General features: G+C 32.0%; 1 protein-coding gene across 1 annotated transcript in view; it reads left to right on the forward strand.

The window, feature by feature from the left end:
- The window catches only part of LOC143257665 (uncharacterized), a 49,835-nt gene extending 24,910 nt beyond the window's left edge, over positions 1-24,925 (forward strand). The window contains exons 4-8 of the mRNA XM_076516706.1: positions 16,517-16,563; positions 18,808-19,009; positions 19,302-19,424; positions 19,948-20,073; positions 24,839-24,925. Coding sequence (XP_076372821.1) covers positions 16,517-16,563; positions 18,808-19,009; positions 19,302-19,424; positions 19,948-20,073; positions 24,839-24,925 — 585 coding nt within the window. The remainder of the gene's footprint in view (positions 1-16,516; positions 16,564-18,807; positions 19,010-19,301; positions 19,425-19,947; positions 20,074-24,838) is intronic.
- Positions 24,926-25,146: the final 221 nt, after the last annotated feature.

Here is a 25,146-nt window from a genome sequence, read left to right on the forward strand (position 1 = left end):
AAACAAAACGAATTTAATAGTAATAGGGAAACTGGATCTTTTTGTTTTTTGGAATAAGGACGATGCTATTCATTTTAATCAGCTAATTAGGCAACAACCAGTGATATTTTAATTTAAATGAAATATGTTAGAATTTTTTATATGTGTATGTGGAAATTTTAATGTTTTATTATAACAAATTCCAAGATGTTTTTTAACCATAGAAAAAAATAATATAATTATCACACCTGAATTATAGAATAGTTTTTATACCATAAATCTTCGAGTGAATATTCTAAATTAAACGGTTTTGTTCTTCGAAGGAAAGACGTGAGATAATGTTTCTTTGTTTTTGTATTTTTTATAGTTTCGCGTACAGATACACGAGGGTTATCTGTGCTAGCCCTCCATAATTTAGCAGTGTAAGACTAGAGGAAAGACAGACTATACCAAGGCTACAAGATAGTGTTAAAATTTTTTGATAAAGCAAAATAAAATTAGTTGTAGAAAGAAAATTCAAAATTAGGTATACGTAATTATACAAGTTGCACGTACTTTGTTATGACAAGTGTGTACGTTGGTAGAAAACAGTAACAAATGTATACGTTTCTATATTTATAACTGTGTTAACAACATTTTCATTGATATACTTTCGATTCACAAGCTGACAAACGTTTATCTATCAACTTGCGCCACCAGAAGCACTTTATACAAACTATAAATTATGTCCGAAAATATATAGTACTATTGTATTTTCTTTGTTATCGTTTTATAATTACAAATCTTTATAATGGGCTGTCTGTACCATGAAATCGTAACCAAGATTTTAACCATGTAATTCCGTAAATCTGCCGCGACACACTGATAGACACATTATGGTACAAACGTAATACAATTGTTGTTTTAAACGTCAAACAGGAAAGTGGGTTACTTCATTTTTTTTTTATCAAAATGTACAACAATATTTCCTGTTGAACATTTTTTTCAATGATGAGTGAAAATTGTCATCACAAAAAATAAGCTAACAAACACTTATAAGAACAATTATTCAGGGAAGAGAAAGGATTGAAATTATTTTGAGAAATATACCCAAACAAATTGGTAATGCTTCGACAAACCCTGAATTGAAAATATTCTGATACTTTGTATCTATATATTTACTTGAATAGTGATTTCGAAGGTGGCCCGGCATGGCCAAGCGTGTTAGGATCTGCGACTCGTAATCTGAGGGTCGCAGATTCGCATCCCCGTCGCGCCAAACGTGTTCGCCCTTTCAGCCGTGGGGGCGTTATAATGTGACGGCAATCCTGTTATGTTGGTAAAAGAGTAGCCTAAGAGTTGGCGGTGGGTGGTGATGACTAGTTGCCTTCCCTTTAGTCTTACACTGCTAAATTAGGGACGGCTTGCACAGATAGCCCAGGAGTAGCTTTGTTCGAAAATCAAAAACAAGGAAATAAGGTTCCGAAGCGGTTACAGATTTTATCCAGAAATTCTATATAAAAAGAAACTCGTCTGGTTCTGACGTAGTTCTATTTCATTTCACTGATGCCTAAACAAAAATAAACAGTGTCATAAACAACCATAGTTATTGCAGTTAAGAGATATTAGAAAAACAAAAACGTGTAAACATATTAAAATATCTAGTATTTGATATATTGCGAGATAAACAAATAAATAAATATTGTACAATTTGATAAAACAGTTAATTATTCAAATATATTTATAAAAGAGAATAATATAAATACAATTGTTTTATATTAATTGTTTCTTAATGTGTTTCCTTTTTTTAGTGTTAAAAATAATAAGTTGCAAAATAAGACGTTTATAGAAAAATAATATTCAATGATTAGTCACTCGGAGTAACAATACACTAGTTTTACTACAGCAATAACATTGAAGTGATGCTATGGTAACTAAATATATGATATAGTACAATTATTAGAATTACATGCATGTTACAGTAAAAAATTACTATAGACAAGTTGTAGTATTAATATAATGCGCATATGCTAGTTACAGTAATACTAAAGTTATAGTAGAAGTATTTTAGAATCAACCCAGACTTGCTTCAGTATTAATTAACACACGCATATTGTATTACCAATGTAATTACTACAGAAACGTCAAAATACCTGTATGATTATTATATACGAGTGACAGTACGTTATAACTGTGATAAATGTTGTAATTTCAGTAAACTCTACATTAATGCGTTCTCTTGTTGGAAACGTTATGGAAATACTGAAGTAACTCCACATCTCTTACATGATCTGCAAATAGTCTGTGTAATAGTTATTTTAGATCTATTTTAAAATTATAATAATGACATCAAAAATGTTACATTAGCATTATAATCATAACAAATCTAATCATACGTACCCATTAACATATCCATATCTAACAGGTACTTCTATCCAGTACCTCAAAAACCTTTATTCACCTCCAAAACTTTAATATAACTCTATCCACCCTGTATACGTGTATAACATATCATATGTCCATCCCCTGCATGTGTCTAATGCATAACAATACCCACCTTATATCTATCTAAGATATCACAAAAATAACTAACTAGGAATAATCTGAGTTACTGTACATAATAACATTCACCATCATGTGTGTTTAACATGACAATATTCACCTTATACACGTTCCTAATACACCACAATACTCGAAATCTCTAGACTGAAGGTTCGAATCCCTGTCACACCAAACATGCTTGCCCTTCCAGCCCTGGCGACATTGTGATGTGACGGTTAATCAAAGTACTCGTTACTAAAATTTAGTGTTAACCATTTATCTACATTCAAGTAAGTCTAGTCTATCACTGCTAAATTACGGACGGCTACGGCTCCTAGCCTTAGTGTAGCGTTGCTAAAATTCATACAAATTCTACACATTTCTATTGGGAAAAGAGAAAATATTATTCTAGTTTTTTATCACTCTATCTTTTCTTGTCATATAATATATGAATACACCGATTTTGTAGTAGCAAACAATCTCTGTTTCCTGCTTCATATCATGTCACAATAATTGGAAAGAAATACTGTAGCTTTTTTTCTTAAAATAAAGAGTTTTAATTTAAAAACGTTTCTAATGGTGTCATAACGACCAGAAATAACGTTTCACACTGAAACCGAAACCCTTGACAATCAGCTTCTGGCCAGAAAAAACTCGAAGAAGGTGGTTATGGCGGAAACTAAGTGACTTCATCAGAAGTGTTTTATTTAACTAGCCAGTTACTGACAACAAACTGAGTAAACGTTGCGAATGTTAACAACAGAACTGTACACTGTGGAAGTAATGTGGTTTTGATCGGGACTAAATTTAAGTGAAATCGTCCATCATGTCTTTGTAAATTAATCAATTGTAAAAATATTAATTATTAACAACAGAATTGTAAACCGTGAAACTATTGAGGATAATAACAACATATATTTTCATTTTGAAAACACTGTTGAAATTAACAGCAGAATTGTACACTGTGCAAAAATTTTGGATAGTGACAACAGAACTGTAAATTGTGTAAACACCACGGACATTAATTAACAATATGAACTGTTCACTGTGTAAACACCGTGGACATGAATAAGAGATCTGTGCACTGTGAAAACATTGTAGATATTTCTTTTGTAATAAACCACAAAACCACACAATGCGATATCTGTGATCTGCCTACCACGGGTATAAAAACTTTGTTTCAAGCGTTGTAAGTCCCCAGACATACTGCTATGCAAAGTATTGTGGATATTAACAATAACAACTGTATATCGTGGAGTTTATTAACAAGAACTTTAGACTGCGAAAATGTCAAATAGAAATCGTGAATTTAGATTTAATAGCTCGTCCAATATTTCTTACGAGAATCATGTATACAATACATTTTCTGTAAATATGATGAATTCTTATTGTCAGTGGTGTAGGTTCGTGTCTATGTATAAATAGCGACATTGAAAACGAAATCTAACAAAAACATATTTTGATACCTATTGATAACGTGTTTTGGTATAGAACAAAGGTCTGTTGTTTAGGGAAATTTATCTTTTCAAGTAAAATGTTTTGAACTGTTTTCCTGTTTTATACTTGAATATAATATCAGGAGAGAAACACTGTGTTGAAAAATATTGTAATGAATAAGGTATAACGTTATTAAAGCTGTTTGTATGTCAAATACGACACTGAGTATTAACTTACTTAATACCAATGATATATAGTTTATCATTAACAATTATTTTTTTCAATCATTGCTATTTCTTCAGTTATATCATAGCTCTTTGTTATTTTACAGGTTGGCTAGGTCATTCAGTTACAGTATTTTATCAACATGTCTTCTTTTACAAAAGTTCAATAAAGTTCATTAGTAATTTATCATTGATATGCATTAATAGATTAAGACTAGTAAGAATGAAATTAATAAATACCCACATCGCTCACACTAACATTCACAAATCCAACACTAGTCACACCAGTTAGGAAGGGTCGTATTAGGGATCAAATAGAAAACTTAATTCTAAAGATCCTATTCTAATGAGCAAAGGATTTCAGCAATTCGCTTAAGTAAACGATGAAATATTTGAAAGAGCGAAAGCAGATGGAATACACAAGGATATGGATTATGAACTTAAAGATGTTATAGTTGTAGGTGATTCCTTGAAACAGTACATGAATAGAATAATCTGTGGTGTAAACAGGGAGAAAAGAGTACCCTAGGGCACAAGTGGAAGATGTAACTGACAGAGGAAAATATATAATGAAGGGGATTAACAAATATAAAGTTTTGTTGTGTACGTATCAGTTAACCGTTTAGGGAAGGGAAAATCAGAGGAGCTAATTAATAAGTATAAGACGTTAATAAAAGCATTTATAGATAAATACTATATGATGAAGATAAAATTTGGAGTACGTCATCAGGGATAAATGCTAGGTTGAAATTAATATCTAAGGATAAGCAGGTTAGCTGGTTGGACTTATGGTATCAGTTCAGTGGTAGAAGGGTACGTTTTAGAATGGATGGTTTATACTTAAGTAGGAAAAGGTCCTGTATGTTTTCAACGGCTAGTAACTCAGCTGTAATAGAAGATTTAAACTAGGACAGGATAGTGGTGATAGTAGAGACTAACTTAACGAAACAAAACTGAGATAGAAGTAAAGTTTAGCATAGAGAATCAGTTTAAAAATAGTTATAATAATAAGGTTAACTGTTGCTATAAGTTTCTTTATGACATGAAGTAACTATTGATTTCTTATCAGTATTTCAATATAACTGATATATTATTGTAATTTATTACAAATTTTACACTATCTGAGTAATTGCAAAGTTATAATGCTTATAAAAGAAGAGTGCGGTATCGTACTATTAAAATATGGTAGACCATAAATTCTAAAAGGAAAATATTTTCTTTTATAAAAAAGATATACAATGATATCCTTAGCAATTATTTTTATTTATGAATTTAAGTAATTTGATTTGATATTAGATGTTGAACAGGATTATTTACACTAATTAAATTATCTATACATCTGTAAGTTAAGAAAAAATATTTGAAATTGTGTATTTAACTGCTAAGTTAAAAATAAATATAAATTACATGAATGGAAAGCGAACGCAGACCCTGAAATTATTTAATTACAATTAGAAAATTATGTTTTTAAAGCAAATTTATATATATATACTTTTCTTTTTACAAAACACACTTGGCGGTAGGTGGTGGTGACTAGCTGTCTTCCCTCTCGTTCTTACATTGCTAAATTATTGACGATTAACGCTTACGTAGCCTTTTTGTTAACCTAAAGATGACCTAAAAAGGTGAAAATGCCATTGATACGTCATTCTGAATATTATTTTAATATCTATACGAGCTGACTTCAGGAGATGGTTTCTCGTCATCACGAATTGCGACATTTTTATTAACTATATCAACTGTTACTATCTAAGGCTACTGACGTATATCATTGGACTTGAATAACAAACTTACTGTAACTACTGATCAAACTGTATACTGCTTTTAACATTAACTAAACATTTAACTTACGTATACTACATTCCATCTGATTGTAAACAAAGTTTTATATTAAAGAAGAACCGAAGAAGAGGTTTCTTTCAAAACTGTCTCACAAATACCAATTTGATTTCAAGTATTTTAGACAATGAGAGGTGAAAACACAATGTTCAAGGGATATTATGGATGAAACATAAAGCAGTGGATGAATCCCACGAATGAAAGTTATCTGCCCTTTCAGTTAAACAGTGCCACAGAAACCCACAACATTTAATATTCTGAAATCATTTGTTGTTCCAGTGAGGGATAAAGAAATGCGAGAAAAAAAACAACAACTCTTTGTTCTATGGTATTAAAATTAGTAAATAAATATATTTTTCTTGCTTTACTTTCCTCATTTAAAAAAAAAAAACAACGAATTTAATAGTAATAGGAAAACTGAATCTCTTTGTTTTCTGAAATAAGGACGATGCTATTCATTTCAATAATCTAATTGGACACCAATCAATGATAGTTTAATTTAAATTTGTGGTTGCACTGCCGGATTAAAGTGGAGTTCTGGTAATATTTTAGAATAATGATACAAAAAACTAACTCTTGCCTCTGCACTTCCAGATTCACGAACCGCAATTTCTTCACTTGGTTGGCCTATGCATTATTTCGATACTGATGGCGAGCATTGGGTAGCTAATTTACTTCATTTATAAGATATCACGAAAGTTTAAACCCAATTACAAATAATATAAATCAAATGCCAAATCAACTGCTCTATAGAGTATCATACAATCTCATAATTTGTTTTTATCACTGCTAGAAAACTTTCCAACATTAAACGTCTGTTTTTTAGTAGTATCTATTTGTGTGTTACTATAAATATAAAACATAATGTGATTTTTTAATTTTTATATTTCGTACTTTGTTAAAGACGTAACCAAGCATAAACAGGTAGCTTATTATATACTTAACCACAGATGTACCTACAGCATTTTCATTTTAGTGTAGAATGTCCCCGACGTTAAACCAACTACTTTTCAACATGTCAAGTCTATCAGTCAGAGAACCCCTCGTCCAGAAGCTTTTCATCTTTATGTATGCCAATTATCTCTTCTGCAAGCAGCAATACTTTAATTAATGCTAACAAGAAAGATAAGGATACTCCGACCAACGTTGATATTACTATTCAATTGCGACCCAAAGAAAAAAAGACAGCTTCATGTCAGATTCAATCCACGCTCGTTGAGACTACACACATATAACCGCTACAGATATCAACATCACGTTCAGCAAGAAGACCCAAACAGGATTCACAAGAAGACATCAATCGTCCCAAACCGAAATAGAACGACTCATTGAGACAGATAGAATTTGTCACTTTGTTTTGTATCCACGAACTGCCTATCTTTATCCTCCTCGTTCCTTAGATCGATCTTTCAATCGATTGCAGGCTTAACATTTGTGTTTTATCATTGTATATTTTTCGTGTTTTTTGTTGTAACTTTTGCTCACCCTGATTTTCTCTCCAGCAACTTCAAGGCACGGTTAGAGTAGATTTTTCGGCGCCCTGATCGTGAAAGTGGATTTTCTCGGGGTACTCCCGTTTCCATTCATAGCAAATTCTAAGGTGTTTTTTTTTTCTTGTAGAGTCACTACTTAACCTCTCGCGGACAACCATTAAACCTTGGTCACCAGATTGCATTACAAACTCATAAACTTTATATATTGTCTGTTTAGCTATTAATAATTAATCACTAGCCCAGATAAATTTTACATCACGAGTATGACGAAGAGAAGGTCTCTTATGAGCGCCCTCGATTGCTTTACATCTCTTCTTGAGATGCAAAGTGTTAAATCGAAATAACTGCCACGAATATCATTTTTTTCTCGTGTGTGTGATTTATTTCATTTTGATTTTTGGTTTCCTGCTCGAGACACCGAGCGTAAAGGGCTGGATAAAAATATCGCCCCGGCGGAGGATTCGAGTACTGGACGCGGCGACAGTTGCGCCCGGGTTGTCTTGGGCGATGAACGTGGATACTTGAAGCGGCGTGAAGTATGGCGGTAGACCTTCGACGATTACCTGGCATATCGGAGAGGTAATGGTGTGACCATTCCTGGCATGCTGTTTCATTATTCACAACCATTTGAAATTATTATACTTTAAGCAATTGGTATCTAATAAGAGTGACACACAATCTTTAATTTTGTGAGTGCAGTGAGGTAAATTGCGACTTACACGTTGTCATTTCCCTCAGGACAGTAGTTAAAGATAATAAACGGTATGTACTTCTTTCAACAGTTCCCATAAACACAAATAAAATCCGTTATATCGAACAAAATTTGTCTTGTTCTCAGTTCTTTTGACAACAACTTTATAAGTTTGTTTCACATTTTATGATTATTTTTAAATAATAGCGTGAAATTGAACACAAACTGTTTTACCTCTACAGCCAAACTAGCTTAATTTTGAAACTAAATGTTTTCAGGTATCCTCCCAGTGGGGAAGCAGAAAGATAACGCACATACAATGTCGAATGCTCGCCCTTTCACTATGGAGGCGTTATAAAGTCAATAGCCCAAGAGTTGGCGGTAGATGGTGAAGACTAGCTGATTTCCCTCTCGTCTTACATTGCTAAATTAAAGAAGGCTAGCGCAGACATCCTTCGTGTTGTTTTTGCGCGAAATTCAAAAGAAACAAGCTGCCTGATGAGTTATGGGTTGGTAGTAACCAGCCGTCGGTAATTAAAAAAAAAACAAGAAATCGTACTTACAATGCTAAAATTCGGGGTTCATTTGCCTGCAGTGAACATAGGAGAGAACCAATGTGGCTTTATTATTTGTTATAAAATAAACAAAGACAATCTTTTCAGAGAAATACCATTTGCCTTTGCAAGATGAAATTAAAGAGTTGATATATTAAAATTGAAGATTTAATGTTTTACGTATAAAACGAAATAGTAAACACAAAGGGTTAAAAAATTAGGTTAAATTATTATTTAAATTGTGTTGCTATAGAGATAAGATGATGTTGCCGTATTATTAAATGTCGAAACACATCTTTCATTAAGGCAAATGATGTCACATACGATCTTGTTTTGTATATTCCTCGAAAAGAAAATAATTATATATACATATATAACTTGTAGATTTAAAGCTAGTTTGAAAGAAACTTTATATTCAATGTACGTTGTTTTTTAAGCTCGGTAATGCACTTAGGTTTTTTGCGTTTTGACCACCATTGTTAGTAAGTCATTAAAGTTATCGACATGCGCACTGAAACTAAGTTACTGGCATACTTTAATATATAGTTTGGTTTGTTTTGAATTTCGTTGAAAACTACCCGAGGGCTGGCTGTACTAGCCGTCCCTAATTTAGCAGTGTAAAACTAAATGGAAAACAGACCACCCAACGCCAACTGTTGGGCTCCTGTTTTCTAACGAATAGTGGGATTGACCGTTACGTTAAAATGCCTCCATGACTGACAAGCCGAGCATGTTTGGTGTGACGAAGTTTGAAACACTCGACAATCAGATTAGGAGTCGAGCGTCTCAACCACCTGGCCATTCCGGACCAACATAAATTTAAGGTGAATTATTTATATATGTTAAAACGACTGGTATGGGTGTAGAAAATTCTATGTGGAGAAGCGAAAACATTTCGATCTTCTTCGGCCAACGTCAGATTTACAAAAAAAAAAAAAATGAGAGAGGTAACTGACCGATAGCTGACCACATGTTTGTAGGCGGTTGTGTATTTACTAACAAATGGCCTAAGCATGAGCAATCCAGTATCACCACTTCTAGCCAATATTTTTATGACACAAGTTGAAATACAAGCAATTAACACGTAATTACTTCCACCACAATACTGGTACAGATATGTAGACGACACCATAGCGGGAATCAAATCCACAAACCGTTCATTTAATTTTTCCATCACGTTAACTCTATAAATCCCAACATTAAATTCATTCACATGTGAACAGGAAGAAAGTAATCATATATCATTTCTTAATATAGAAATTACAAGAACCGATACACAGTTTAAAACAGGAATCCACCGTAAAATCACCCATACTGGACTATATATAACTTGAAACTCATCACATGAAACAAAACAAAAACACATCATACTAAGAAACAATAAACACAGCCATAAAATTCTGCCCGACAGATATAATCGACGAATTAGACAAAATAAAACAATACTTCATCAACATAAATAAGTTTTTTCCGCAAGCAGTAGAAAACATTACACGCAAACACCTAGACAAAAAGCAAAATCAACTAACAAAAGTAAATATACCCCACGAATTAAACAATCACGAAACCGTATATGGCTGCATACCATATATTCTTAATATCAGCGGAAAAATAACCAACATTTTTCAGAAACTAGCAACAAAATATGACATTTCAGTTGATAGTAAATTTATTCAAAAACCAGGCACAAAACTAAGGTCTATACTGTGTAAAAAATATCTGACAAACACAACACCAACATTATTTACAAAATACAATATGATAACTGCCCCGACTTTTGGAGAAACAAGTAAAAAAATGAAAACCAGATTCAAAGAACACAAAAAGTCAGCTTCAGACGTTTTCGAACACTGCAAATCAAATAGACACAATATAACCATAAAAAACAGCCAAATACTAAATAAAGAAAGAAACATAAACAAACGCAAAATTAAAGAAACCTTACTTTTAGAACATCTCAAGCCCAAAATAAACCAATACAAAGGAACGCCTTTATACCTATATTAATAAATATAATCAAACATCTAGGCACGCCATGTACTTCCTACACGCAATTACACAAACCCTTAAACATGAGGTCAAATACCGATCGGTTACCTCTTTCCTTATTTATGAACCTGACGATGACTGAAAAAGGTCGAAACGTTGTTGGCTCCTCTACATAGAATTTTTTCAATCCATATCACCCGTTTGTACATACATATTTTTCACTACAAGTTGCTTTTTTTCGTCATCAAAAAATATGAATTATTGTTTTGTATATGATAGAAAAGTAATTTTCCAACAAACTCAATACATATACAAATTCATACATCATTCCTCTCTTGTTTGTGTCAAAAACTGTCAAACAATAAAAAAGATTACAGTTACATTAATGATGGAAGCCATCTGTTCTAAAACACAAGGTTTTACCTTGCTACACCTATGCATCTAAATTTATTGAGTTTTGCGCATGCACACAAACAGAACAGTTGCTATACAAGAATAAAAATAATTTGAAAAAAGTTATTTTCCTCTCTGTGAAATCATAGCGTTTTAATGTATCATATTTTCGGTGATGGTTAAAATAACTATTACTATAAATAAGAAAAGGAAGAAAGAATATTAGCTTTGTGTTTTCTTAGAACAAAACCACAGGGGGTTATTTGCTGAGCCCACTGACTAGAATCGAATCCCTGATTCTAGTTTTTGAAATCCGAAGATATACCGCTGTACTAACAAAAGTCAAAACAATACACCATTCTGTAATTAGCTATTTTTGTTATATTTATCGCAGTAGCGGAAAGCAATCCAGAACAGTTACAGTATAAACATTACATATTTTACTGTTTAATCGCGTTTCATAGTGACTTTTACTTTGCTAATTAAATCAAGTTAAATATATCTACTGTTTACAATGACTAAATATATTCCATATTTACTTTTGTAAGATACCACTTTCCTAATTTCAGTTTTGCTGGTTTTCTATTTATTCTAAACCTTTGATTCACTAAAATAAGCACGTACTAAAGTAAGCCAGATGTATCATGATTTCACGTTTCTTGTCATTCGATATTATTATATTCAAATCTTCGATCTGAATTGTAGTTCTAACAAAATTATATGAAGCAAATGACGTAAATCTTACATAACTTATCTAAAGAAAAGTGTATTCAGATTCATTAATGATGGGTGAATTAGCGTTTATTGTTGTTTCTGGATGAGATGAGATCCTAAATACGCCACTATATAAGATGGTCCGCTTCCATGGGGAACATTGAAAGCTATAGCGTTCGGAATAATGTTCTGCAATTCTACAGCCTTTAACAATTATGACATACAGTTATTACAGTTAATCCACAACAAAAGAATAAAGAAAATTTTATAATAGAATTTTTTAACCTTGTGTACAATGTACCAAGGCATAAACTAGATAAGGTAGACATTTCTTATATCATTGAAACTGAGTGATTTTGCAAATGCATTAGCTTTTAGTAAGTTTTAAAGAATTTCTTCCTTTTTATATTGCCGTTAACAGAATATGTTTTTGGCGTCATCTTAATTAATCCTTTCATATGTCTAATTCTATAACACTGATTGACTGATTACAGTACGTTACAAAATTTTTACTTTTTTTTGTTCCTGAACAGAAGATGTTATTTCCCAATTGATTATATTTAAAGTAAATGGTAAATACCTATTTTTCTCTTCAAACTTTGCTTTTGTGACCTTGGAGCGTATAACTAAAACATGATGGGAGACAATATTTGGAGGCTGATACACAAAAGTGATTTACATTACAGTCGCAAAACTCGAAAAACTACAGACGTTTAAACATTTTATTCGTTTTTGTATTATTTTAGTGTAAATACATCTAAATCTTGATTGATATGTTGTTTTATTCAGACCTTATGTAAGTGAAAATGCATGTTTTTACATAGAAAATAGGTTAATTTCTAAATTTCATTATCCAGGTCAGAAAACAAAGGTTTGAAGAGAATAACGGCCATTTTCTGTATTTCTAAAACACAAACAATTAAGAAATAGCACATACTATCCAGGAACAAAATTTTTGTTACACATTGTTATTTGGAATTAAGTACAAAGCTACACATTGGGCTATATGTGCTCTTCTCATCACAGGTATCGAAACCCGGTTTCTTGTAATGTGGGTACTCAGTCACACCATTCTGCCGATGGAGGGTTTATAATACTGAAGAATTGCTTTAAGTAATGACCAGATAATTAAAATCAAATAACCAAAACATGTTTTACAGTTGCAGTTGTATGGTGTGATTAGGTAAATGCTCTATAACATAGAAGTGCATAATTACTTTCTTAATTTATTTAAAACTATAAAATACTAGTTTCATTCGTATAGAAAATAAGCAGAATGGAAGTTCGACCCTTGATGTCAGTTGCTGGATGTTTCCTGGTTTATCTGGAACTCGGTACAGTACTAACGTTTGAAAACATTACTCCTTACATAACTTCTTACCTAAAACAAAGAGTCAAGAAGGACACAACATATGAAGAAACTAGCTGGATTTTCTATGCATTTATCTCTACATGTTCATTGTTGTACTTTGGAGGTAAACTAGGTTGTCTCATTGGACGTCGCTTGAGCATTATTATTGGTTCTTGTGTTTTTTGGTAAGATGTATGATTGTATTTATATGTAATAATGAATAGAAACAATGGCAACAAGTCTATTTAACTCATGGATGTAAATAGTTATAATATACACTCACAATACAACTGCATTTAACAAAACACGGTAAATTTTGTATTAATATAGAGACGTCGTTAGAATCTTCATTGAAAGAAAACGACAACTTTTTACTGAAATAGATGGTTTACTTCAAGCTCTTTGGGTTTTATGAAGTGAAAATTAAATGTCTATTTTCATGTATTTTAGTGTTCTTGTAAATGAATATAAGCTGTACGCTCTTCTCTTTTCAGTTTATGTACATTGTAAGATAGAAAATTCTATTTTTATTTTGCTTTGGTTTTGTTTCCTGTTCATTTGATGATCCTTCTATCATTTAGTTCATCTATGTAGTTAGTCGTATTCAAATGTTAACTAACTTTTTATCTGGTGCACATTTAATCCAATATGCACCTATTATTAAATTAACACGATTTATTAATTCACTAAAATAATTAATAGCACTAATATTATGTTATATTGCTTGAAGCAGGACAGGCATTATTTGTTAACTGAAATTCGGATTATTTATAAATTTTGTATCCCTACTCATTGAACGTTTTCTCTCCGATTTCTTATTTTCTCGAAATTTAAGAAATTCAGTGAATATTGAGTTTACTTAATGTGGAGTTAGAAAAGTTATTTACTGATAGAATTGAGAATTATTGTTGTTGTTTTTTAATTAAGTTACTCGATCAGTTAGTACGTTCATAAGTTAATCCTACATTCGTTTCACACCTCTTGTTGAAAATATAAAGTATTTGAAAATAGGCTTGAAAATGAATGTGGGAAAAGTAAACGTTTATTTAAGAACCATATTAACTTGTTATCATTATATAAATTGAAATTAGCATTATCTCTCAAATAATACCAATAAACCGACTTAATAACAAAACACGTTACTGTAGTGGATTGCTGATAATATAATATTTGTTCAACTGTGAAAATGAAAACACGATGCAAGACAGGAAATTTATTGGGAGTATGGAAATTAACAAAATAGGAAGAAGTATTGTGAGGACTTTGTAACTCTCTGAAGAGCAGGCACAAATAAAATACAAGTTAATTTGTAGTAATAACCATTTTACCAGAAGAAGAGCACCAGAAATAGCACGTGACAGCCTACTAAAGTCATCAATAAATCCTGCAGAAAGAAGTTTTTGTTTGTTAAGGTAATGATATTAACTGTCTTTAAATGCATTGACAACAGTTCATAGTTTGAGCAGAAAAACAAAGATGACGTTGCGATAGATGACTATGAAATATGTTGGCATTATGTATAAAAACTATATATGGTGGCGCTTTATGTGGACAACAAAAATATACTGTATATTTAAAGGAACAGAAAGAAATTTAAAATAATGATACTGCATTGGAAGAGCAAATATGAAAGTGATAAAATGGAATAGGAGAGATAGTAATCTTTTATTTTTCGATTTCAAAGACAGCTCTATATGTAATATATATATATTTTTGTTAATGAGAATGTCTCATTAGTTCTCGTAGTGTCGTATTTATTCAAGTTAAATAAAAATATTTTGTCTGTTAGTTTTGGGATAGCAGTAACGTACTGGAGTATACAACACAGCTTCGTAACAACGATAATCACTTATGGAGTGATTGATACTTTGGGATTTGTCTGTTGTTTGGCCATCCAGTGGTCACTGTGGTCGAGGCGAGCACAGTTGTTTCGAAAATATCTCAGTTAAAAATATTTAAAAAACAGATAATTTCTCATTCCATTTGATGAAAAAATATCGTTTAACTATTTTATATCTATTGATATAAAGCACCATACATGTAAGTATATACATCTGTACATCCATGTTAACGTCCACAGGTAACCTACATGAGTAATACACGATAAGTTAAATCTTCGAATTGTTTTAATTCTTAAATTCACCATACTTGTATAAACTCTTATAAAAAATGTATCAGTAATTATTCCGCAGGGTATCTAAACTCTGTATGTGACACTCAACGTCACGAAGGGGTTGAAAAGGGGACATGATGAGGATGCCGTGAAATCCTATAAATTAATAAATCAAGAAATATTTTTTATCAATTTTTTATGTATACCTTTTATTTTCTACTTGAAGTACATAGACTAACAACAATATTAAACGATAATTTTGTTGCTATGCAATATGTTTTAAGAGACATTTTTGATCGTGGTGTTATCAACTTGGCCCGGCATGGCCAAGCGTATCAAGGCGTGCGACTCGTAATCTGAGTGTCGCGGGTTCGCATCCCCGTCGCGCCAAACATGCTCGCTCTTTCAGCCGTGGGGGAGTTATAAAGTGCGGTCAATCCCACTATTCTTTGGTAAAAGAGTAGCCCAAGAGTTGGCAACGGGTAGTGATGACTAGCTCCCTTCCCTTTAGTCTTAAACTGCTAAATTAGGGACGGCTAGCACAGATAGCCCTCGAGTAGCTTTGTTCTAAATTAAAAAAAAAAAAAAAACTAAAGTTGTTTCTACATATTAGTTGTCAACCTAATTTATGTTTACCTCTCACTGGCAGAACACTATGTCTGCGGACTTACAAGCTAAAAAGAGGTTTCGATACCCTTTATTGGCTGAGCATAAATAGGCAATTGTGTAGGTTAGTGCTTAATTCAAAACAACAAAAACAACCAGTTGATTTATAATAATTATTATTATGTGAATACTTGACGAATAAATTTTATGAATGACCTTTGTTTTGGTTGATTCACAATAGAATTTACTGACGTTTGACTGCCTCCAGTGCTTGTTCTCTGCCTCTACTATTGTGAAACTTGATTTCGCAAAAATATTATTTTTGAAGGTAGGTATGAGAATTGAGGTTAGTATATAGAACGGTGGGCCGATATTGGTTAGTGCCTTAACATATTTTGACCTGCGGTATGCTCGTCTACTTGGAACTATCACTATTGTGTTGACGAGATTTCTAATCCTGTAAATCTATAATAAAATGGACGTGTCTAAGATGCAAATACATATCGTTCTCATTAATAACCAGATAATATCTTGTTCATATAATACGTTTCTAAACGTTTCTACATTTACAAAATGATATAAAATTTAACTTGATTAACATTTTTTTTCACAGTTGTTTCCGAAGAAGAAAGGCTTCGTGACAGGGATAGTTGCTTCAGGGTTAGCTCTAACTCCTATTTTTATGAATAGTGTGCAGACATTCTTTGTGAACCCTAATAATCTCTAACCTCCTTCTGATGGGTAAGTTACAAATTTCTCTAAACTTTCGTGACTTTTCTATATACAAAACACAGATTACTAGTTATAATTATAAAGATTGTAAAATCATGCTACAATGGAACTTTTATTTATACGACACTAAAAAAAAATTGCTGCGGGATGTGCAAACCACAACATCGCGAAATTTTTATTGTGTGTTCATGTAGATTTGCAACAGGAGTCACAATATTCCCGTTCGTCTCCGTTTCTAATTACGTAGAACTTTTCTTCATTCTCAGGGTACAAATATGACGTCATGAATGCATCTAACGGGGATGTAAATCGCTGGCACCATCTGCATAAATATCATAGTACTGTATGTTGTATGTACATGTAAATAATTAGTAGGTTGTGAACATGTGAATATTTTGCTCCGTTTTTGTAACCACTGCTTTGGCCCTGTTGATGGAGTTCCATAAAATATGGCAAAACGGATTGTTGGTTCTGAGAGGAGATATATGCAAACTTAACGTTTCATATTTTGTTTTTGCTGTTTTTACGGGCGTTTTCTTACGTAGAACTTCATTTTCTTTATTCTCAAGAGTTTTTTAATTGTATATAAAGGAAAAAAAACTTTTTATTTTGTAAGACAACCTTTCATTAATCATGAATTTAGATAACTGCTCTCCAAGGTACGGGTATCTTAGCTAGTCATATACAACCCATCAGATCCTGCATATTATTATTTTAACTCATTATTCATCATTTTTTATTTTAAAATATTTACAATATCTTTAAAGGGTTATATTTCTTAGATTATTCTTTCATTAAATTCATGAAAATTAGAAATATGTAATGTTAGTTGTTGAAACACGGTGAATGACATTTTAGATACCAGACTGGAGGAATGTATTCGAAAGGCACAAATATTGTATTACATCAGGAATTGAAGCTATAATTTACCCATGTGTTTTATTTATTAGATTTGTGTGTTTATTCCATTGTTTATAGTTAAACATAAAGCCACACCTTGGATTATCTGTGTTGTGTGAACTTGGTTTTTAGCCTCATAAAGAAATCCTCGTTAAATGGAGTGATGCTGTTCAATCACATCACTATAGTATTAAATTAATTCTTACGTCACTTTAGTTTTTTATTAACAAGTAAACGTTCAACATTCTTTCAGATAATTTTACAACGATGAAATTATAGAAAGTGTTCCTGCTTTGTTTCTGATTACGGTAAGTTTTACTGTTGGCATTCTACTGATTCGGTTACTCATGTATAAAGAATTAAAACAGGTTAGAGCAGTCTGAATGAAATGGTTTATTAAAAATTTTAGACAGCAAAGTAAATCTTTATCATAGCATATGAAGAAGTCCGACTTATTTGCTAGTGACAGTTTTTGTGAAGTGAATCTTTTAATTCTGAATAGTAAAATTCTGTGGACGTAAGTTAAATTCCAACCAAGTTATGAAAATAATTAATTTGCAACCAAATATATTGAATCTCTGGAGATATATCCTCTTAACGCTCTAAAATGCTCATTTCAACTGCTGCTCGTGTTTCATGTTGATCACATAATTAATACAAATCTAGATGATTTATAAACATGAGTTGTTTGTAAGATAAGTAACTCCTCATTAAACCCAAACACGGCAGTAAAAGAACTTTTCTTATTTCCATCACGTTTTTAAACGCTTCATTATTCCAAGCAATACCATTTGAAAATAAGCGTAAGAGTTTTACAGATTATTGATAAGTATCATTACACTACGTGTTCCAGATATGTTTGTTTAATTTAATAGTACCTGAGTTATTCTTCCTTTTTCAGTAATTAAGAATCTTCTGTTAAAAAAAATATAGTGTTACTGCGTATTTCTGAAGAAATTTTCGCATGTGTGAATCGAAGCTGTGAGGACAGGTGTTTATACTAATATATAGAAACGTTGGTAGAATTAAATTTTCATCTACAGATGCTCAGCAAATGCTTAATATTAAAGAAATGTAGTGTTTTTTTTAAGAAAACAGCCTCTAGTAAAACGATGGTTTAATCACCTTGTTAAAAAAATGAGAAACGTTGACGCTTCTATTTTCCATTGTTTTGTATTGAAAGTTTCTGAACATACAGAACAACTGTATTCATATTTCTAACCCATAAAGAAACAGTATCTAGTGAACTAACACATATGTGCAAACGTCTAGGCATTCGTGCATTAAAAAATCAAGTACAAAAACTCGGGACTGTAGAAAAACAATAAATGATGAAAAACTATCTACATCATTTAAAGAAACTCCAGCCAGTTCGTACGCTGATGACCAACAACCGTACAGAAATAATGAAGCCGAACTTCATGTGTCACCAACAGAAGCTCTGAAAATGAAAGAATTTTATCATTTGTCAATGGTTTGTATGTGCTCATATTACCCATATAAGTTTGTTAATATATTTTACAAGGTAAGTAGTATCTGTAACTTTTAACTACCGTAACTAAGATTACCCTTTAAAAAATATTAATTTTATTGCCATTATAAACCGTCTTGAAGTGCGACATAGAACAAACTTTGCAAACAACCATTGAGTGCAGTTTTCTAACCTTATATAAAATTAGCAGACGTTATATTTAGAAACTGAGTAACAACTCCAGATCTGTGTTAAAACAATTTAACCGGAGTGATTACTTTTTACTGTTTTTCAGACATATGGACAGACGTTTATAAAAGACGATACTTTTCTCTCTATCGTCGGTTCTGTAGCTAGAGCTGTTCATGCTCTCAGCCGAGTGACTGTGGGCTTAATTCAGGACAAAATATCTTACAAGGTAAAAACGTGTAAAAAGGGTGATTGAACTTATGTTGTTATTTAAATTATTAAAATAATATTTGTTGTGTTGAATGCATAACATTTTTGTGGTTAAGTAGTAAAATAGAGAGCTCAGAATAATAAAATTTTTGTCTGAGCTCTTCCTTATATAATAACATAGTTCATTCTTTGATGTCGAGAAAACCCACTTGTAGAGAAACATATATGTAAAAACTGCTCTTTTTGGTTGATAATTTTTTTTTACGTAGAGGAGTGAACAACGTTTCCACCTTATTCGGTCATCGTGAACCTGACAATTTAACGTAAAGAAAATAATTATACGAATACTTTCAGATCACTCACCTAATCAGTCGATTTGATAAGTAATAAGTTTATCTCACCAAAATAAAAGGATAAGAAACTTGCACCTGATCCAAACTCTGGACCGAATAATTAGTACTTATCATAAAAACACATCCGTGGATTAAACATAATGATTTCTTTCTTTCTTTATAGCTGTTTCTCTCTTGCTGGGAATACAGACAGTATTCCTGTTTACTATGGTGGCGACATCTCTTGAAGGAAAAGTTACATACATGATCTGGATTTGTGGACTTCATTTTACATTTTCTCTTGCTTTTGTCTGTATTCCGGCTGCTGTTGCTGAAGTATGTATATCAAAATACACTGCCGAAATTTTCGGAATGGTATTTTTTACATCACTAAGTATACAACACTTTATCAATTTTTTGTTACTAAAACAACACTAAGTAAATGTTTCTGTAAATAAATTATTGAACTATATATAGTCAAGTTTATTTAAAGACCAACTCTCTTTGTGAAAGTCTAATTACCTTAAAACCACGATATTTTCTGGATTTGAAATTATCCAAAATAAAATTGATATATTTCTACAACACTTTAAGTAAACATAACGAGTTTTAACTAATAATTCATGGCTTTTTATTTCAGACGGCTTCCTTCTTTCTCTGGTCCTTATTTATCCATTGTATTATTTCTACGTTAGGATGGTTTGCTACATTTTGTGTGACAGTGACTCTTTCTTTCATAGGTAAGAATTATTTCGTTTTAGTTTATGAATAAGAAGTGTTCTATTTTAGTGTATTTTAAAGATCAGCGTTTGTTTTTTATCACTTGTTTCCTTGTAGAAAAAAAATGCAAAAAAATGTCTGTTTCACGACGCAAATTAACTACCATGTTTTTGGTAATTAGAAACTGTCACAACCTGAAACAGTCAAGAGCAAGGAAGTCTTAATATTATTTGAATCCCAACTGGTGTAATAAGTTCCGCTATTAAGCGAAATGATGTTGATTTTAATTAAGCATAAAGCTACACAATGAGCTCTCTCTGCTCTGTACACCAGGAATATCGAAACCCGGTTCTTAGCGTTCTACCTCTGCAGAGATACCGCTAAGCCATTGGGGGCAAGCGAAATGCATCATGCGTAATTATGCATGTAATTATGCATCGTGTAATAATACACGATGTATTATTATCGTGTTTTCGGATAAAGCATAATGGAGCAAAAAAGTGTTGTTAAAAATAGATAAAGCGTAGCAGTGTTTTCTTGTGAACTATGCAATTATCAAAATTAATTTTAGTTACTTAATTGTGGGATTAAAGCTATTACCACATATTGGTTGTGAGTTTGTTTGTATTGGAATTTCGTACAAAGCTACTCGAGGGCTATCTATGCTAGCCGTCCCTAATTTAGCAGTGTAAGACTAGAGGGAAGGCAGCTAGTCATCACCACCCACCGTCAACTCTTGGGCTATTATTTTACCAACAAATAGTGGGATTGACCGTCACATTATAACGCCCCCCCGGCTGGGAAAGCGAGCATGTTTGGCGCGACTCGGGCGCGAACCCGCGACCCTCAGATTACGAAGCGCACGCCTTAACGTGGGCATGACAGGCCATGGTTATGAGATTGATACAGTTTGATGTACATTAATCATGTAATATAAATTATAGTGAAATACTTTATAAATTAATGAACATATATTACGTGATTGCGTAACGATAAATAATATATAATTTTATTCCGATATGCCTGTTTGTTTGCTTTTTTTTCATAAGGATACTTGTAACTATATTTTTCCCTGAAACACAACGCATACAACCTTTAATATCAAGAAATTTTGACAGGAACAGCGCGGGACCTAGCTTCGGGTCTTTTGAACATTAGAAATGACTTTCTTAATTCTTGTTTAACTGCAGGTTTTTTTGAAAATCTGCAACATCAACACAGCTTTCACTTCCTCTTTAATCATTATATAATATAGTATCGTAATGTTTGTTCATTTGTAGCTGCTTTGATAAGGATATCTTTAACCCATCTCAAAGTATAGTAACGCCGAGATGTTCATCAGCTGTCTTATGAAAACATATTGATAAAGTAAAATGCTGTATGTTAATGCTTCATTGAATAATTGACATATGCTATGACCTCTTTAGTAACATAGTAGAATAATGTAAACTTTATTTTTAATGTATTTGTTTGGTTAATCAGGTCTTGTGCTTAGTGAGGTGTTTACGATTTGATGAGAACATAGGGTGACACATTAAAAAATAAAATATTTTTTTTGCATACCAGCTGTTTCTCTTTACTAACTATCTTAATGTATTATTCTCATATATCACATACAAACATTGCTATCAATGTTTTGAAAGCTAATGTTTCAAAAGTGTTTATATCACTGTATTTATAACATGTCCTTTAGAGAAAATTGTAGAAAATCCTGGTTTGTCAGAACTTGATAATCACTAGGACAAATGATACCATTATAAACTTGCTGATGATTAAACTTGTTTTTTTTCTTTTGTGATTATTATCTTCGGAAGTAAGAACAACACTGCGGTGGAGATACATTGGCTATCACTCTACATTTTATATTGGCGGACCAGATGGAACTTCGTATTTATAAATGATGGTGGGCTTTAACTTTTTCGAAACTTGATAAACCATTGAATTTTAAGACATATTTTATATCTTCAAGTAAGTGTTTTGCATTATCGTGTCCAAAATCAAAAACTTATCGCAGGCATTAATGTTCTTATGTTGTAAAGAGGAAGTTAAGTATTTTTAAAAATTAATTAAAATACACTGCTACTCATAAATTAACCCATTTTAATTTATTATTTCCTTTATTTCTAGTTTTGTTTTACTTTTTGAAAAAAATTATCTATAAAGAAAAATTAACAATACAATGATTATTACTGAAATTCAAATCAGTAGAGTTATTAAATATTGGTTTAATTCATAAGGATGTAATGTTTTTAGTTTCGAAATGTAGAAGTTCTCTCGTTGAAGTCTTCATCATTAACAATTTTTTTATTTTTATCTTAATAGAGGTAAACAGAGTGATTTCAAAAATGTTTTAATTTTATAGAATTCATTAAATTATTTTTAACTTGAGATTTATGGAAAAGGTTTGAATTTGATCCACCTATACAGACACGCTCAAAACTTGTTAACATGCTGTTGGGCAACCTTTATCTCAAGACATAAATGTTTCTATAGTAGTGGAGATTGTAACAGGAGAACAAAATATTACGTGAAAAATTTAAATTACAAGTGCAAATAATAAATTTTAAGTCTTGGAAAACTGATTTCGGTTTAACAAAATTATAAAATCAGTTAAAAGAGCTACCGTATATTGACACTGATAATTCCCGTGCTATTAACCTTTAGATACTTTTCGAGTTATGGAAATTATAAAAAGTCATAGATGAAAGCAAAGGAGAATATGTTATATGTTAATAACATAACAACTCACATCTTAGGTGCTGACGAGGAATCTCGTTCAACACTAATAATAGTTATTACATTTAAAGGTTTCTGATGTATTAAGCAGTCAGTGAAATTAACTTTTTCATGTGTATCATCAAAGTAAAAAAGTAAATAAACAAGAGTAGGTTAATATGAAAATTCTGGTTGAAAGGATAACACAATGTATAACATACTTTAGACGAAACTTTGTATAAATCAAACCAACTATGAAAAAGAAACAAAAACGAAAGAAATAGATAAAACCCAGTCATGGTATATCCTGATGTTTCCCCGTGTTTTATTTTATCAATTACTTTATGTGTGTTTTTTCTTTTAGGGAATAAACAATTCAACTATTTTCGAATATTTCGCTGTAATGTTTTATTTAAGAAAAATATTTGTTATTCTGTAGTTTCATAAAATATCTACAGATAGCAACTGTTCATTGTTGCACTCCTAGTTTGCAGTGTTATTAGGCTTAAAAAGACACAATCTATTCTCGGCACACCACGGGTATGAATATTTGATTTTGAGGGTTATAAGCCTAGAGACTTCTAAACACAGCGAAAGAGCATTAATCATTCATCTATGGTTTCCAATAATTTTAAGCACACACTCGTATATTTAGAACAGCAGCCTTGTTTTCGCCATATCTGCGATTCTTCTTAGAAATCTTATAGTCAGAAAGAAAGATAAATTACAAAATACATATACCCTTATAAGTCAACAGCTAGTCTGCGGGCTTAAGAAGCTTAAAACCAGATTTTGATACTAGTGGTTGCACTGCTGGATTAAAGTGGAGTTCTGGTAATATTTTGGAATAATGATACAAATAACTAACTCTTTCCTCTATTCTTCTCGATTCACGAACCGCAATTTCTTTATTTCTCTGGCCTCTGCATTATTCTGATACTGATGGCGGGCACAGGGTAGCTAATCTAATTCGTGTTTAAGATGCCAAGAAAGTTTCATCCCAGTTACAAATGAAATAAATCAAATGCCAAATTAAATACCCTATAGAATATCATAGAATGCTTTAATTTGTTTTTAATTGTGGGTCTTTTATTTTTATATTTCGTACTTTGTTAAAGATGTAACAAAGCGTAAACAGGTAGCTGATTATATACTTAACCAACGTCGACCAACTACTCTTCAACATGACAAGTCTATAAGTCAGAGTACTCCTCGTCCAGTAGCTTTTCATCTTGATGTATGCCAATTATCTCTTCTGCAAGCAGCAATACTTTAATTATTGCTAACAAGAAAGACAAGGATACTCCGACCAACGTTGATATTACTATTCAGTAGCGACCCAAACAAAAAAAGATAGCTTCATGCCAGATTCAACCCACGCTCGTTAAGACTACAGAGATATCAACCGCTACATATATCAACATCACATTCAGTAAAAAGAAACAAACAAGATGCTCAGGAAGACATCAATCGTCCCAGACCGAAATAGAACAACTTATTGAGACAGATAGAATCGGTTTTGTATCCACGAACTACCTATCTTTATCCTCCTAGTGTCTTAGATCGATCTTTCGATCGAAGGCAGACTTAACACTTGTGTTTTAACTTTGTATATTTTTTAGTGGTTTTTGTTATAAGCTTTACTAACCCTGATTTTATTTTTCAGCAACTTTCGGGCATGGTCAGGTTGTATTTTCAGCGCCCTGATCTTTCACGTAAAAATGGATTTTCTCGGGGTATTCAAGATTTCTGAGGTTTTTGAATCTACAGATCCCTACCCTTTTGGGTGTGTGTTTTTACGGTTTTTTTTTTTGTAGAGTTACTGTTTAACCTCTTGCTGACAACCATTGGACATTTGTCACCAGATTGCATTACAAAGTCGACAACTTTAAATCTTGTGGTTTAACTATAAATAATCAATCACCAGCCCATTTCAATTTTACATCACGAGTAGGGCGAAGATAAGATCTCTTC

The sequence above is a fragment of the Tachypleus tridentatus genome, chromosome 7 (genome assembly GCF_004210375.1).
Source record: "Tachypleus tridentatus isolate NWPU-2018 chromosome 7, ASM421037v1, whole genome shotgun sequence".
NCBI classification, from domain to species: Eukaryota; Metazoa; Arthropoda; class Merostomata; order Xiphosura; family Limulidae; genus Tachypleus; species Tachypleus tridentatus.